At 50.5% G+C, this 15,490-nt stretch overlaps 2 protein-coding genes across 7 annotated transcripts in view; one reads left to right on the top strand and one right to left on the bottom strand.

Moving 5' to 3' along the window:
- The window catches only part of SLC25A25 (solute carrier family 25 member 25), a 36,637-nt gene extending 27,868 nt beyond the window's left edge, over positions 1-8,769 (bottom strand). Inside the window, exon 1 of one of the 2 annotated variants that reach the window (XM_006065406.4) lies at positions 8,359-8,769. In XM_006065406.4, the coding sequence (XP_006065468.1) occupies positions 8,359-8,613 (255 nt within the window). In that variant the 5' untranslated portion in view covers positions 8,614-8,769. The remainder of the gene's footprint in view (positions 1-8,358) is intronic. The other variant, XM_006065407.4, reaches the window with a different exon arrangement.
- A 258-nt stretch (positions 8,770-9,027) lies between these two features.
- Positions 9,028-14,606, top strand: NAIF1 (nuclear apoptosis inducing factor 1). 5 transcript variants are annotated; one of them, XR_328154.3, is made up of 3 exons: positions 9,028-10,317; positions 12,282-12,808; positions 14,051-14,606. XR_328154.3 is itself a non-coding variant. In XM_006065412.4 (2 exons), exons 1-2 carry the CDS (start codon positions 9,807-9,809, stop codon positions 12,752-12,754), a joined length of 984 nt encoding a protein of 327 aa, XP_006065474.1. In that variant the 5' UTR covers positions 9,516-9,806; the 3' UTR covers positions 12,755-14,606. The 5 variants fall into 5 exon arrangements, 1 of the variants encoding a protein (XP_006065474.1); XR_328153.3 differs by having other exon boundaries at positions 13,798-14,606; XR_328151.3 differs by having other exon boundaries at positions 9,514-10,317; positions 13,736-14,606.
- Positions 14,607-15,490: the final 884 nt, after the last annotated feature.

Genomic DNA, 15,490 nt, shown 5'->3' with positions numbered 1-15,490 from the left:
AAAGCTGAAACTCCAGTACTTTGGCCACCTCATGCGAAGAGTTGACTCATTGGAAAAGACTCTGATGCTGGGAGGGATTGGGGGCAAGAGGAGAAGGGGACGACAGAGGATGGGATGGCTGGATGGCATCACCAACTCGATGGACATGAGTTTGAGTGAACTCCGGGAGTTGGAGATGGACAGGTAGGCCTGGCGTGCTGTGATTCATGGGGTCGCAAAGAGTCAGACACAACTGAGCGACTGAACTGAACTGAACTGAACACATGAATGGGTCAAATCTGTAAAACACTCTAAGGTTTTGACCAAAACTGAAACCCACAAACTAAAACACTTAAACCAGATATACAGAAATTACATCCTCTGCAGCTACCAAACTTAGGACAAAAATTTTAGATGCCAACTTAATATGCAATGGGGTACATCTTTTTTTATATATCCTTTTGAATGGTGCAGGAGCAAAAGACTGTGAAGGCTCTCTTTATACACCAGTAGTAACGATTTGCTGTTTCAAAGGCACCACTGTGGCAGGTGACTTATCCTTCTCTGAAATCAGTTAACTGGAGAATTTAAATGCTTAGATCTCGGGTGTTGTCCCATGCCGTCCCATGGCAGAAGGGGTCTTAGGATGTCAGGCAGGACTGTTAAACAGCTTCCTGCCCTCGACTCAGCCCCCAATTAGATGACGAAGAGGAGCCGGGCACTGGCCTCCTTCGGCACTGAAGGTGACAAAACTACAATAATGAAGAAGGTGAAAGCCCTCATCCATTTCCATTTTAGGAAGGAAAACCAGAAAACCTAGCTTTGGCCAAAACTCCCTGAAGGGGACTCCTGTGACTGTGGGAAAGAGAAGTGGCCCACAGAAGAAATAGTTTTTTGGACGCTTATTTACTCCTGGTGAAAAGCCAGTCTCCACTGAGGTCCCAAGTTCAAGGTCAATGCCTGGGAACAAAGATGTCTTTTTCTTTTCTCTAAAAGAAAGTCAGGGGTGTGCAAAACTAACCAGATTTTACGTGTAGGGTTTTGCGATATAGAATGTAAATTAAAGAGCTGGAGAAACAAGAGACAGAATAGAAATGCAGCATAATTTTTCGTCTTTTTCTGCTCTGATAGGAGCCTGATTCTCCTTTCAGATTCCATAGATGTCAAGTATAAAGGGGGGGATGGGGGTGGTGGGGAGAATATGGTATTAAGGCTGGCCATATAAACACCCTAAGTCACCTAAAGTCATCAGAAATTTCTCAACCAACCCAAATTGACCAGTGGGAGCCAAACCACGGGCACAGGTTCAGCTTACTCGTGGAAGCCACACTTTACTAGTCCTTCTTCGCTCCCACGTGAAATGGCAAGCCAGCAGATAAAGCAACAGTAGATGTTTGCAGTTTCTTAAAGCTGATTCCAGAACTGCCCTCTAAAACCGATATCATCTGAATGAGTGTGAATGCACATGCGTTTGTGCTAAATCGCTTCAGTTGTGTCCAACTCTTTGCGACCCTTTGGACTCTTTGGAGCCCACCAGGCTCCTCCGTCCATGGGACTCTCCAGGCAAGAATACTGGAGTAGGTTGCCATGCCCTCCTCCAGGGGATCTTCCCGACACACTGAGCCTGCATCTCTTACGTCTCCTGCATTGGTAGGTGGGTTCTTCACCACCAGCGCTACCTGGGAGTCCAGGTAATGTGGAGTGTGAATGTAGCTGTCGCCAGTCTCTTCCTCTGTCCCGGGGGAGGACCTCACACAGAGGAGCTCACACAAGGCGTGTGAAACCCACTAGATGGACGGCTGCTTTCTTCAGCAAATACACATCAGGGCTGCTCAGGGTGTGAAGGGCAGATGGGAGACCTTCATGTAAGAATGACTGGTTTATCTCAAGTCAGCACTTTAGAAACAATTCAGAAAAGGAAGTTTTTAGCTACAGAACCATTTACCAGATCCTATTTTATATTGCTTATATAGGCTTAAAGAAAAGCCTCTAGCCAAAAAAAAAAAAAAAAAAAAAAAACCACCCAAGCTGTAAAGGAAGAAAGGAAAAAAGTTAACCATGTCCATAAATGTATCACTAAAGGCTTCTATGGGGATGTAATCTCTCCCATAGAAGAGGCCCTACATGACCGCATAAGGTGTTTCAGTAAGACCCTGGACAAGTTATTTAATGTCTCTGACCTAGACAAACCTCAAAGCCTTTCCGTTTCTAACATATCAGGGGTCCAAACTCAATCCAAGGCCATCAACTAGAAGCAACAGGAGGGATGGTAAAAAGGCCAGGTGAGGATGGTGAAGGCTGGCACGGTAGTGGGCTGGGTTTAACCAGCAGGACTCTTCAACTGCATCAAACCAAAGACAAGGGGGCAACACTCTGTGCTCATTCTGGGTGATCCAAACCATCCCCTGCTCTTTATTTTACCACTGGCATTTCAAAATTCTTTTCTTTTCTTTTTTTTTTTTTTTGCAAGTTTTCTCACACAATGGAGGTGGTTTTTCCTTGTATTTGGTAAGAAGACTCCAGCTCAGGAGGAGGGAGGGCTGCAAGAAAGGAGGCAGGAAGCCAGGGGTGGCTGGAATGTGGGAACCTTCACAGACCAGCAGCAGGAACAGGGAGAGCCACCGGGCAACCCTCCCACCCCACTCCACCCTCAACTCGGACTCTGAGAACGTAAGCTCGTAAGCCGTTAGTCACCTTCTTTTCAAGCTTCCCGGCCTGGAGTTTAAAGCAGATAAGCGCCTTCCGTCCTACCTTTGTTATTCATTTACTTTAAAGAAAGGTGCATCTTAAGTGAACGGCTTCTTTTTTTAGATGCTCTGTTGAGTCTTTTAGAGTCCAGAACGGACCTATTGCTTCCTGAACACCATAGGGGTAGGTCTTAAGACACTCAGCTGGTGTCAGGGAACAGATATGCGCCTGTCACAAACTGCGAAAATAAAGGCTGCAAAGTGTTAAGGGCTACTTAAGTACTGCCAGCCATGGAAGGACAGAGGCCGTATAAGCTGGGCCGAGAACAAATACCCTGGGTTTTGCCACTGACTGCCTTCAACCAGCCCGACCTCGGAACCTCAGTCCCACTTCTACAAACTAATGAGGTGAGTGAGACCATCTCCAAAGGTAGTTAAGCTCTACTCGTGAAAGCACAACAGGCTGACAAGAATGGTGCTCACGGGGGCCCACGTCCACCCAGGGAAACATCTGGGCCGAAGACATCATTGTCTGTAGAGTAACACGACTGCTTTTTGGAAATCTCTTGCTAACAGGGTTTCTTTCTCTTTTTTCTGTTTCAATCTTTGGAGAAGGCAATGGCACCCCACTCCAGTACTCTTGCCTGGAAAGTCCCATGGATGGAGGAGCCTGGTAGGCTGCAGTCCATGGGGTCGCTAAGAGTCGGACACGACTGAGCGACTTCACTTTCACTTTTCACTTTCATGCATTGGAGAAGGAAATGGCAACTCACTCCAGTGTTCTTGCCTGGAGAATCCCAGGGACGGGGGAGCCTGGTGGACTCTATGGGGTCGCACAGAGTCAGACACGACTGAAGGGATTTAGCAAAGGCTGTAGGGCCCAGGTTTTCTGCAGCCCCATCAGCTGGCAGGAGACTGTGCTGCACACCCTTTATTACCGACACTCTTTACAACCACATCCCCTAGGCTTTCTCCTTCTTTCGAGTCCGCTTTTCACCTCAGTTACCTAAGAAAAAAATGTAGATGATTACCCCCAACTCTGGGCATCGTATTTTCAAAGACTCCCTGGGAAAAGGTCATTTTGGGTTGAACACTGTCGCAGGTTCTTTATGAACTTCTTTTAATTCAATCCCACAACAAGCCCACTGAACTAGGTATTCCTCCCACCAGGATAAGGAGACTGAACCTCCTACTCAGCCTGGAGAGGTCGAGTAACTTGCTCAAGGTCACAGAGCTCGCAAGCAGCTAGGACAATACCCGAACCCAGGTTTACACTGTAAAACCTGTGCTGGGTTATTCAAAAGTTTGATTGAGATATTATTTGCATACCAAGGAAATCACCCATTTGAGTGTATAGTTCAGTGGCTTTTAGTATATTCAGGGATATTTGCAATCATCATCAGTTTTAGGCCACTTTCATCACCTCACAAAGAACCCTCGCCACCCCACCCCTCAAAAGAAATGCCAGACTTATTATTAGTTATCACCGTCCTAGCTCTCCATTGCCCTCCACTCCCCAGCCCAGGCAACCACTAGTCTATTTTCCGTCTCCACAGCTTTCCCTGTTTTGGACTCCCAAGGAAAATATGTAGTCTTAACTCCAGGGCAGACTGCCTCAGAGAAGGGTGCAGGGAAGTGTGGACACCTGAGAAGGGCAAAACTACCGAGCAGCAGCAGAGATTACAGGAAGACAGCTGCCTTCCAGTTAGACAGCTGCCTTCCGGTAAGACAGCTGTTTCCAAGGACCCTTAGATCCTGTTTCTAGGTTGTTCCTGAAGGTACACCTGGGGCAAATGGGTAATAGACTTAAGGAGACAGGCTTCAGTCTGATCTGAGAATGAACTCAGATGGTCCCCAACTCAGTCCGCAAAGGAAAGGGCTGGATGGTCCTCTGCAAAGGAGGATGTCACAGGAGGAATGCTGGGTGGGAGGCTGGTTTCCGATGGCCAGTGACCGTTGAAGACTAAATTCTTTGGCTCTGCCAAATTCACATTAGTGAAAGAAGAAACAGTTAAAAATGAAAAGTCAGCTCAGATTTAATGAGACTAGTCCCCTGGGAGTGCAGTTTTATTCACTGAATTCATCCTGCGGCTATGTACTCAGCTGGACTAGAAATGAATACTAGCAAAATATTGTTTCCCTCATTCCCCTGTGGTTTCTGTGAGGCTTCAACAACTGATGGCTCTTTGAACATCAAAGGAATTCACCCACTGAAGCTCCAGGTCAGGCCCACTCTGGTATGTTCTTATTTAATACTTGGTCTAAGGATCAGGGTACCGGGCTCCACCTTTCCAGATATCAACTAATTAAAAACAAAAATCTTCTAACCACGTTGATGATAATTCCTCCAACCCAGGAACCAATTTTACAATATAACATAATCAGTTAACATAATCAGTTAAATATGTACAGTCAATCTAGTCTGCGAATGGCATTTTTCTAATGTGTCATTCTATTATACCAAGTTATGTCGCCGCCCTTTCCAGGGAAAAGGGTCTTTGTTCTGTAGAGTTTCTTACCTAAGTGTGACTCTTTAGGCAAATACCTGTCCCACAAATGGCCAGACACTGAAAAGGCATAGAGTCCAACAGTAGCATATGATCAAGCAATGCCAACTTGACATTATTCCAGGTCAACAGAGATTGCTTCCTATACACTGCTCAGGTCAAGGAGAGAATTAGCAGAGGGCAGGCTCTCATGTTTGATAGGATAATCTCTGAATAATCCTGAAACCTATTTTGGGAATAAAAGATGTGGTTCTAAAAAGATGGGGACTTCCCTGGTGATCCAGTGGTTCAGAATCTGCCTTGCAATGCAGGGGATGAGGGTTCGATTCCTGGTCAGGGAACTAAGATCCCACGTGCCAAATAAAGATCCTGTAAGCCAAATAAAAGGATCATTCTTCAAGTTCTCCCCCAAGCCCAGCTTGTGAGGTTCAAACTAGATGGACCACACGCAAGTCTCTTGAGTCAGCAAACTTGACCATACCATCATCCAGAATCCTCACTTGTATCAAACACCAGCTGCTGAGGAGAGTCTCTCAAGCCTCAGCTAGAGGAACAACAGCGGACACGTCACCCAGCTTGGGTTCTTTCCCTAATTGGCTGCCTGAGTTCCAGCCTATGTTTTAAATTTGTTTTCAGACAGAGACTTTGTTTGGTCACATGAAAATGCCTTAAATAGGCAATGCTATAATTAGCTCTCCCCGGAGTCTCATCTCCCAAAGCTGCTACTGTGGTCGTCATCTTCTTTCTGTCTTTAATAAACTCTCCCCTTCTTTTGTCCCGGGACAGGCTTCCTGCTCACATGCCCTTTACAAAGAAAATTTCTCTGGCTGGCTGTCACTGGTGTCTCTGGCCCACTGCCATGTTAAGTAAATTTTCCTCGACTGTTCCAATTTCTTCTGAAACCAAGGGAGATGCCAAAAACTGCTGGCTCATTTCTAAAGAAAGCTCAATCCAGTGGTGGTAAGCTAGTGGGAGGCTCTGTGTAGTCACAAGGCCTGGGTTCACCGGCCGCCCACTGATAAACCCTCACGGCTGATTCCTGTGCAAACCCGCGCACCTCAGACTGGTCCTGTGGGTTATATGGGGCAGCTGCCAGAGTGGGATGTTGTGTTTGTCAGTGCCTAGTCCCGCGGCAGGTAACCCATTTTGAACTGAAGGGCATCCCCCCCCCCTCAATTCTCTCTTGCCTTTGCTACTACTGCAAAACTGCAGCGCTACTTTTTCTGTCTGTAGCTAATACTGGTAACTACTGCAGCAGGAAGTGGTAAGGGCATCCGTGAGGCAGGGTGTCTTCCTGTGGCCCGGCTATTCACAAGAAGGGAGGTTCTCTCTCTCATACTTAAAACCATTCGCTTGCAGGACTAGCCCGTGCTCCTCCACAGGTAATAAATGAGTAAAATGAATCATTTCCAACCTTGCAAAGCTGTATAATTTCACATTCATCAGCTGAAAGAGTTGGTAGAAGTAGTCAGAGTCCATACGAAAAGCCATACACTGAAAGGAAACTTACTCCCTAAGTTAGAGATTGTAGAGCCAGTGTGACTCCAATGGGCTAGGCTCCTTTTGGTTAATCAAAAAAGTTTCAACACTGGAAAGAAAATGATCACTTTCTCCTTGTTTGCCCTTAAAATTTACAATTACTACCAAAAAAAAAAAAAAAAAAAGATTTGGATCCATGTCAGATGTGCCATGAATCATAAAAACACTGACTCCAGTTGAGGTGTAAACATTGAATACACTCCTGCAGCCCAAGGCCCTCCATGTAACCTGGTGGCTAGGTTCACAGAAGCAGAAAGGCTCACCTAGGCCCACACCTCCCTGAGCCCATAAGTCACAGACCCTCTGAGTTCAGCCATTTCATCTTTCCAAGTGATTTATTCATCAGTTATGGATTAGAAAATATTCAGCTCAGTTCTGTGTAACACTCCACTTGAAAAGACTTTAAAAAAAATCTTGCTTCTAAGCCTGTTGGACTTAACCCAATGATTCTATCTTGCATAGTGTTACCCTTGGTCTCCCTAGGCTGATCCTAAGTAGGTGAAATAGCTTGGATGTTGAGCCAAGATACTCTGGACATGAGTTTAAAACTTTATGTACACCTACCTGAAAAACAAATTGCTTAAATTCACTGGCGTTTTACCAAAAACTTTTTTCACACTTAGCTATGAGATTCTCTAATTGCGGTATGTACAAATGGACCAAAGGAACTAACTTACAAGAGAAACAGGTTGCTAGGTAAAGTAGTCTTCCTCCAGGTTATAAATCAGGCTAAGCCACAATAAACAAAATACTTGGAAAAGGGCAGCTACAGCTACAAAGTCAGATAGGAAAACATACCATGAGAGACAGAAGAAGAAGAAACAGCCTCTGCTTGAGGGTTTCATACAGAAAGGACAGCACATCTCTGTCCCTCCTTCCCCCTTGGCCAGGCGGCCACTCCAGAACAAGAGTAACAAAGTCTCCTCCTAGGTGGGCCAGGCTTTCACTTTTAGGAAAAAAATTTCCCCTGGATTCTTTCACTCTAATCTGCAAGCTTGTAAGAGATCTTGGTCCCATTTTCTGGATAAGCATGTCAACGGGGATTGAGCCTCACCCAGAAGAACTGTCATTTCTTACCACCCACATGGCACGATCTGCCTGAAACCCCAGTTCCCATTTTTTCCAACTCCCACATGTTTCTGAGAGGAACCCGATCAGGGCCCACCGCTGGCATGGAAACGTGGGGCCACTGGAAGAGGATGGATGAAACCATTAATGATGGGTAGAAGGGAGCATCAAAGCTTAAGTCTTGAGGTCAGAAGGTGACATACAGCAGACTCTGGAGACCTGGCCATCTACTTTGGGGAAAGCCCCGGCAGAAAGGGGATTTTCGGCCATCAGAATATCCAAAGGGTACCCACCTGTACCCAGGGAGAGCCTATACCCGCAGCCCCGTCCCCAGCCCAAGCGCCCACAGAGGCCAAGAAGGAGGTCTACTCCCACTAGGGCATAAATGGGGGTGTCCAAGTCTGTCATCCAGGGGGTCTCAGCCAGCCCGAGAGGCCTCCACCAAGCCTGTCAAGCTCCAAAGGGCTGCCAGAGAAGCCGGTCGCACAGACCAGACCTGTCACCTGGACCTCCCGGAGGTGCTGGGGCGCGAAGAGGGGTCCCTACCCCGCCCGCGCGGAGGGCTGCGCGTTGCCTACCCGGAGCTCGCCCTCGGTGCGGTGTAGTCCCAGGCGCCGAAGTCCCACGGCCAGGTCGTTGACGCACAGCCCGCCGTCGCGGTTGACGTCAAGAGTCTGGAAGAGGCTCCAGAGGCGCAGCCGGTGGTCCGGGCCCCCGCAGACGGCGCCGCCGCACGGGTCCACGGACGCCGGCGATGAGGCGGACGACGAGGCGGAGGCGGCGGAGTCTGGCGGCGGGGAGGCCACGCAGCGGCACAACACACTGCTCACCATCGGGCGCGAGGCTGGGGAGACGGGCCGGCGGGGACAGCGCGGACGACACGCCGGGGTTCTCGGTCGACTAGCGCGGGCTCTGCGATGCCGGCAAGCAGGCGGGATGGGGAGCTTCCGGGAGCTACGCCCCGCTGCGCGCCGCCTGGATGGCCACGCCCCGGGCACGACGCCGGCCAATCACAGGCCAGAACGGGCACCGGGGGGGCGGAGCCACCCCGAGGACTGCCCACGCAGCCCTAGGCTACCCGGATCAATGGAGAGGGAGGGGCAATCCTGGCTCAACCTGGGGCCGATTCAAACGGAGGGAGGCGGGGATTGGCTGAGTCGGGCCGGCGAGAAGAAATCACGCTGCGATAGGCAGGAGTCCCGTGATTGGCAGGCGGAAAGCCCCGTGTCCTACTTCCATTGAGCAACGCCGTTTATCCGCAGAATCCTAAAGACGCGAGGAGCCGTCGTGTACAGAGAGATCATCATCTCCAATGGGAAATAGGATTTGCTTGAGGAGCGATTGTGATCTGCGGTTGCCAAGACAAAGTTTGCACCCTGGGTAGAATTAAAAAAAAGTTAACTGGTCAACGGCTCAAGGCCGAAAGCACTAGGGATCCTCAAGGAAACCGGGTTTTGGTAATCTAACTCCCTAAATCACCAATAAAATAGCTGAATTTAACGGCGTAAAAGTCGTAATCATGTGATTGAACGACAGGACGACTTTCCAATAGGGGTGAGTAAAGACTAGATTGGGTGGGACGCTCTGTAGCGACAGACACACCTTTAGACCAATGATCAGGCGAATTCCAGTAAGTAGGCGTGCCCTTTGGCTGAGCGACAGGTCGAAAGAACCAGTGATCGATGTGATGTCTGAACCGCGACCAACCGGGAGGGCAGGTCTCCCTAGAGAAGCTCTGGGAGGCGGGAAGAGGGGAAGTGGGCGGATCTCCGCACACCCCGGCGGAAGAGGCAGATTCAGGAAGCCATTACGCAGCTGGCTGGCAGCGGCTGGGCAGGTCGGGGCTGGGCCCTACGCACTTTGCGTAGCGAGGGGGGTTACCAAAGGCCTGGTACTTGGCCTTGGACCAGCCCAGCCTATACCCTGTAGGGGGAGTGGGTGAGTAGCGAGGCTAAGGAAGACAGAAGGCGAATTGGGGCAGTTTAGGGGATTATAGTTTCTTTAAAAAGCCAGGTGGGGAGAGGCCATGGCCGTTCCCGCCAAGAAAAGGAAGATGAACTTCTCTGAGCGTGAGGTGGAGATCATCGTGGAGGAGCTGGAACTGAAGAAGCACCTGCTGGTGAACCACTTCAACGCCGGCGTCCCTCTGGCTGCCAAGAGTGCGGCGTGGCACGGCATTCTGAGAAGGGTCAATGCCGTGGCCACCTGCCGCCGGGAGCTGCCCGAGGTCAAGAAGAAATGGTCCGACCTCAAGACCGAGGTCCGTCGCAAGGTTGCCCAGGTCCGGGCGGCCGTAGAGGGTGGCGAGGCCCCAGGGCCCACTGAGGAAGATGGAGCAGGTGGGCCCGGGACAGGCGGTGGCAGTGGCGCTGGTGGCCCCGCTGTAGCCCCTGTACTGCTCACCCCCATGCAACAGCGCATCTGCAACCTGCTGGGTGAGGCCACCATTATCAGCTTGCCCAGTACCGCAGAGATTCACCCCGTGGCCCTTGGACCCACAGCCACTGCAGCCGCCGCCACAGTCACCCTGACACAGAGTGAGTGACCTCTCCCACCCAGTCCGGCGTTCCTAAATGGGAAGGGCCAGCAAGAGCTAGGTCAGCCCAGGGAAGGTTGGCTGCCAAGGGTCAAAGGTCAGATGGGAGTCTTGGACAACCAGGAGGCCTTCCAAGGGCTCCCCAGACAGAAGTGATGTTGTTTTCTCTCTGAGACTTCCTCAGCACGCAGTCTGGACTTTCGAGGGGCTGGCTTGCCCTCCACTGTTTTGCCACCATTTGCGTCCGTGACTGAACTGTTTGGTCCTTGAAGACAGAGACCATGTTTATATCCCCACAGGACTTATCCCAGAGCCTGGCGCCTAGTAGGCAGTCAGGAGGTATTTACTGAATGAGTAGGCAGGTGGACATTGACTCTGGACAAAGACATTGTGGTTTTCAGTGTGAACATTCATCTGGCACTGCTGAGGAACCTTCCAGTTCCTGGTGTTAATCTACCCCTCCATTCACTCATCAACAATTAGTGCAATTCTGGGCCAAACCCTGGGCTCGGTGCTGGGACTCCCAAGGTGTCTTAAGAGATAGGCCGGTTATATTCTCCAAGGACAGATAGAGGGACACATATATGAATAACTCCACTGTCAGTCGGGATCACCTAAGGACTCAGAAGAGAAAGGGGACTTCCTGGCGGGGGTGGGACACACAGTTGATTTGGGCATTAAAGGGTGGGGAAGAACTGATCTTTCCGACATGCTTGGAGGCCCAAACAGCCCAGCCAGAGCACCTTCAAAGGTTCTCAAGCTAGGAATGACAATGAAACTAGTTGGTTGGACTTTTTAGTTCAGATAAGGTTTGCACCAATGACTGTTAAGTGATCTTTGTGATGGGCTGGGAACAGAATCGATCAGTGGTTTCTCAACCGGGCTTCGGAGAATTGGGTGTGTGTGTGTGTGTGTGTGTGTGTGTGTGTGTGTGTGTGTGAGTGCCATACCCCAGCAGTGTCATATTTCTCAAGGATATGGAGGTGGGAAACACTGGTCTAAATCAGCTGCTGTTCTGTAAGAGGAAGGACCTTTAGGTATTCCATTGATTAAGGTGATCAAGGAGACAGGGAGGCATTTATTGGGCACTTTAACTGCTGCCTTCCCACTCCTGCCTCCTTTTCTGCTTGGCCATAAAAGACACGGAAACCAAGAAAGCACTGAAGGAGACAGGACCAGTGGAGTTGCAAACCCTCACCCAGGATGCCTGCTGTGTGCTGGTACTTCCGGGAGCATGTAGCCCTGCTTTTATTAGGCAGAAGCAGCCCAGTGGGGTGAATGTGAACACCTTGGGCACTAGTATTGGGGGAGACCTGGCTTCCTATACCTGCTGAATAAGCTGTATGACCTTAGGCAAGTCATACCATGGTGTCTGTGTCTGTCTTATCATCTCTGAAAATGCAGGTGACAGTATCTGCCTCTTGGTGTCATTATGAGGGTTCATGGAGCTAAGGAGGGCAAAGGGTTAGCACCATCCGTGCCTAGCACATAGTAGGTGCTGGTCTTAACTGTTAGCATCTTTGCTTTTGCCTGATCAGGGGCTGACCCTTTGGTTATTAAGTAGATTAAGATTCTAAATCCTTTAGAGTCTAGATTTATACATGTGTGCTAAGTCGCTTCAGTCATGGTTGACTCTCTGCAACCCATAGACTGTAGCCCACCAGGCTTCTCTGTCCATGGGATTCTCCAGGCAAGAATACTGCAGTGGGTTGCTATGCCCTTCTCCAGGGGATCTTCCTGACCCAGGGATCGAGCCCGCGTCTCTTACACCTTCTGCATTGGTGGGCAGGTTCTTTACCACTAGCGCCACCCAGGAAGCCCCAGATTTATAAATAAAAGGCTATAAAGCCAGGGGAGGCTGAATTCTCCAGAACAAGGCTTATTGACCTCCCCCCTACCCCATATGGCCAGCCTCGCTCTTTTTAGAAAGTGACCTGCCACTGATTTGCTCTTTCTTCCCCACAGTCCCCACAGAGACCACCTATCACACGCTGGAGGAGGGAGTGGTAGAGTACTGCACAGCTGAGGCCCCCCAACCCCTGCCGGCCGAGGCCCCCGTGGAGATGATGGCCCAGCACGCTGACACCTCGGTCAAGCCGCAGGCGCTCAAGAGCCGCATAGCCCTCAACTCAGCCAAGCTGATCCAGGAGCAGCGGGTCACCAACCTGCACGTGAAGGAGATCGCCCAGCACCTGGAGCAGCAGAACGACCTGCTACAGATGATCCGTCGCTCCCAGGAGGTGCAGGCCTGTGCCCAGGAGCGCCAGGCTCAGGCCATGGAGGGCACCCAGGCGGCCCTGAGTGTCCTCATCCAGGTCCTCCGGCCCATGATCAAAGATTTCCGCCGCTACCTCCAGAGCAACATGCCCAACCCCGCCACCGCCTCGGAGCCTGGACAGGTGGCCCAGAACGGGCAGCCAGACAGCATCATCCAATGAGAGCAGGGGTCAGGCCAGCCTTCTGCTGTGAACGGATGACACCGCGGAGGTCTTGTAAGTGGCTTGTGTGGTTGGCCTTAGGCTAGGCCCGGCCACCTGAACGGCTCCCAGTTTGACAGACATTTAGGGGTCCACTGTTTCTGGGAGGTGAAGGAGACTGGGAAGAAGAATTTGTTGGGTTCCTGGGACCCAAAACTCTTGTTACCCACCCCACCCCTTGAGCTGTCCTGCTAAGAACCTGAAGACTGGATGGGTGGGGGTCAGATGCTGGTGAGGGGACCCATGTTGTCATGAGCCAGGGCTTGTGACATGACCCAGACTCAGACTAGGACCACCATAAGGAGGGCTCTCACTGCATGGGGGGTGGGGGTGGGTGGTACATTTCACAGCTGGGGGCCGGCGCTGAAATACGCGCCCCCCACCGAGGTGCCATCCTTTGGAGTAAAATAACGTCAGTGGTGCTGGCAGGAGCACAATATCTTCCTCCCTTGGGAGGCAGAGTGACCGGTGGGCTTGAGGAGGAAGCCCCCCCCTTTTCTCCTGCTCACTGTGTCTCAGTTCTCAGGGGACACTGGTTAGGGCCGTGCACTCGCCCCCACCCCCACCGCACCCGGGCACACCGTGGTAGTGCTCTGGACTGCCCCTTCAGTATACCCAGGCTGCAGCCGGCCTGGCTCAGGAATGCTGTGTGTGGTGGGGACCAGCCTGACTTCCATCTGGTCTTCCACTGCGTTCCCCGGGCAGCCCTTCGGTGGTTTGTCCCGACGCCTTTGACTCAGGTCAAGCATCAGGCTTTGGGTGCTGTAAATGTTACTCGTTGCCCCCACTTGCAGTGGCCACTGAGGCCACGGCTTCTTCCAGAAGGCTTTGCTGCGAGCCAGTGGTATTTATGGTACACGAACCCCTCTGGGAAGGCCTCCGGGGCCTCCGAGGGCAGCTCTGGCCACGCCCTTCCTCCTTTCCCCTCTACTGATCGCGCAGTTCCAAAACTCGGTGCAGAAAACAGCCTCCATCACATCACGCCCTGGGCTGCCTTCTCACAGTTCTCTGTGCCACGTGTTCTCACGAGAGCCTCACTGACTGGTTGGGTGAATCCGAAGGCCTAATTGGCCCTGAACGTCTGCGGTGGGAGAACTGAAACTGACCCAAGAAGTGGGACCTCGGACGTCTGTCCTCGAAGGAGAGCCAACCGACCTCGGAGTGCTGGAGGAGGTGGTATTCCCTGTTCTGTCTTGACGCTTTCTCCCCATTTGTAAGGACTTTACCCAGCTGGCATCTGTCTTGTTTCATTTACAGAATCGCCATCAGTTACTGAGACCCTTGCACCTTCCCCGGTCCTCTCCCACGTTTGCCATTATGCTGCCGAGGAGGCCTTGGCCACACGTTGACCGCTGGTTACAACTCAAGGCTCCAGAGCTCAGCTAAACAAAGAAGGTGCTGCCCTTCTGGTGTACGTCTAGAATCGCCCAGCTCCACTGTGGCAGTTACGGGAAGATGCCTCCGAGGACGGTTGGGAGGTGACTCTTTTAGCATCATCCTCACAATGGGGGACGAGGGAGTTGCCAGCTACAGAGTGAAGGAAAACTCTTCTCAGTGACTGGAAAGCAGCAGCTTCTGGCCACTTGGGCGTCCTCCATTCGTGGAGCCTGATGGCCCCTGAACTTAGGAAGTTCGGGAAATTCCTGAGGGGTTTGCAGCTTGGTTTGGTTTTTCTCTGGGGTTGGCAATCTGAGCCAATATTGTGTCTGTTCCAATTGGGTATAAAGAGGAAGTTTGGATCGCTTTGAGTGACTGGGTCTTTCCAGGTCATAATTTTAAATTAAAGAAATATCACTTAAAAAAAAAAAAGACATATCTGTGTCTTCATTGGTTATATGTAGAGGAGATAGGGGCTGGCAGAGAGCAGGGCCTCACGGGTCAAATCTGGCCCCCCACGTGCCTTTGTAAATCAGGTTTTACTGGAACACAGCCACATCCCTCCATTTCCTCAATGTCTGGCTGTTTTGCTGCCACAACAGCAGAGTTGAGTGGTTGTGACAGATATCTGGCCCACAAGCCAAAAATATTTACTCTCTGGCTCTTTCCAGAAAAGCCTGCCTGCCTATCCCTGGTTTACAGCAATGTCTCAGACTATGGATGAGAATTACTTGGGAGTGTTTGTTAAATATAACCAATCCCTGGCCCCACGTCAAACCTAGATGAGACTCCTGGAGGGAGAGCTCTAAGAATATGCATTATAAACAAGTTCTTTGGGTATTCTCATCTTTTCTGAAGAACTGTGGCTCATACATAGACTAGAAGAATTCAGTCTATGAATTCTAAATTCAGCTGGAATCAAGATAATGTCCCAGGAAGGACTAGTTCTCAGGAGTTTCTGCTGAACAGTTGAGAAGTCCTGCTAAGCAGTAATTCTCACTTGAGAGTGGCCCTCATTCTGGAGGGAGCCCAGCCTTTCTGAGCACAGTTAACACTCTCTCCAGTATTTAGTGAGAATAAAAACTGACAAGTTATGGAGCCCAGGTCTTGTAAGCATTACTTTATAGACTTCTTGCAACAGCCCCATGAACTAGGTAGTAATGCTGTTTTCAGTTTACAGATGAGGCCACTGAGTATCAGAGAGGTTAAACAATTTGCCCTAAGCCACACAGCTGCCTTATACACTGGGGTAGCCTATAATCTTTAACTGCTGTTCTTTAACTTTTACTGCTCTGATCTGGCTGCTGGTGAGATGTGAAA

The sequence above is a fragment of the Bubalus bubalis genome, chromosome 12 (assembly GCF_019923935.1).
Source record: "Bubalus bubalis isolate 160015118507 breed Murrah chromosome 12, NDDB_SH_1, whole genome shotgun sequence".
NCBI classification, from domain to species: domain Eukaryota; kingdom Metazoa; phylum Chordata; class Mammalia; order Artiodactyla; family Bovidae; genus Bubalus; species Bubalus bubalis.
The sequence above is the reverse complement of the archived record's forward strand: the minus strand, read 5'-3'. Positions and strand labels throughout refer to the sequence as shown.

What these genes read in the sequence shown, in the direction of transcription:
- NAIF1 (XM_006065412.4), top strand. Translation starts at nt 9,807, where the DNA reads ATGGCCGTTCCCGCCAAGAAAAGGAAGATGAACTTCTCTGAGCGTGAG. An exon ending in CACAGTCACCCTGACACAGA is followed by an intron (nt 10,318 to 12,281) that starts GTGAGTGACCTC and finishes TCTTCCCCACAG; the next exon opens with TCCCCACAGAGACCACCTAT.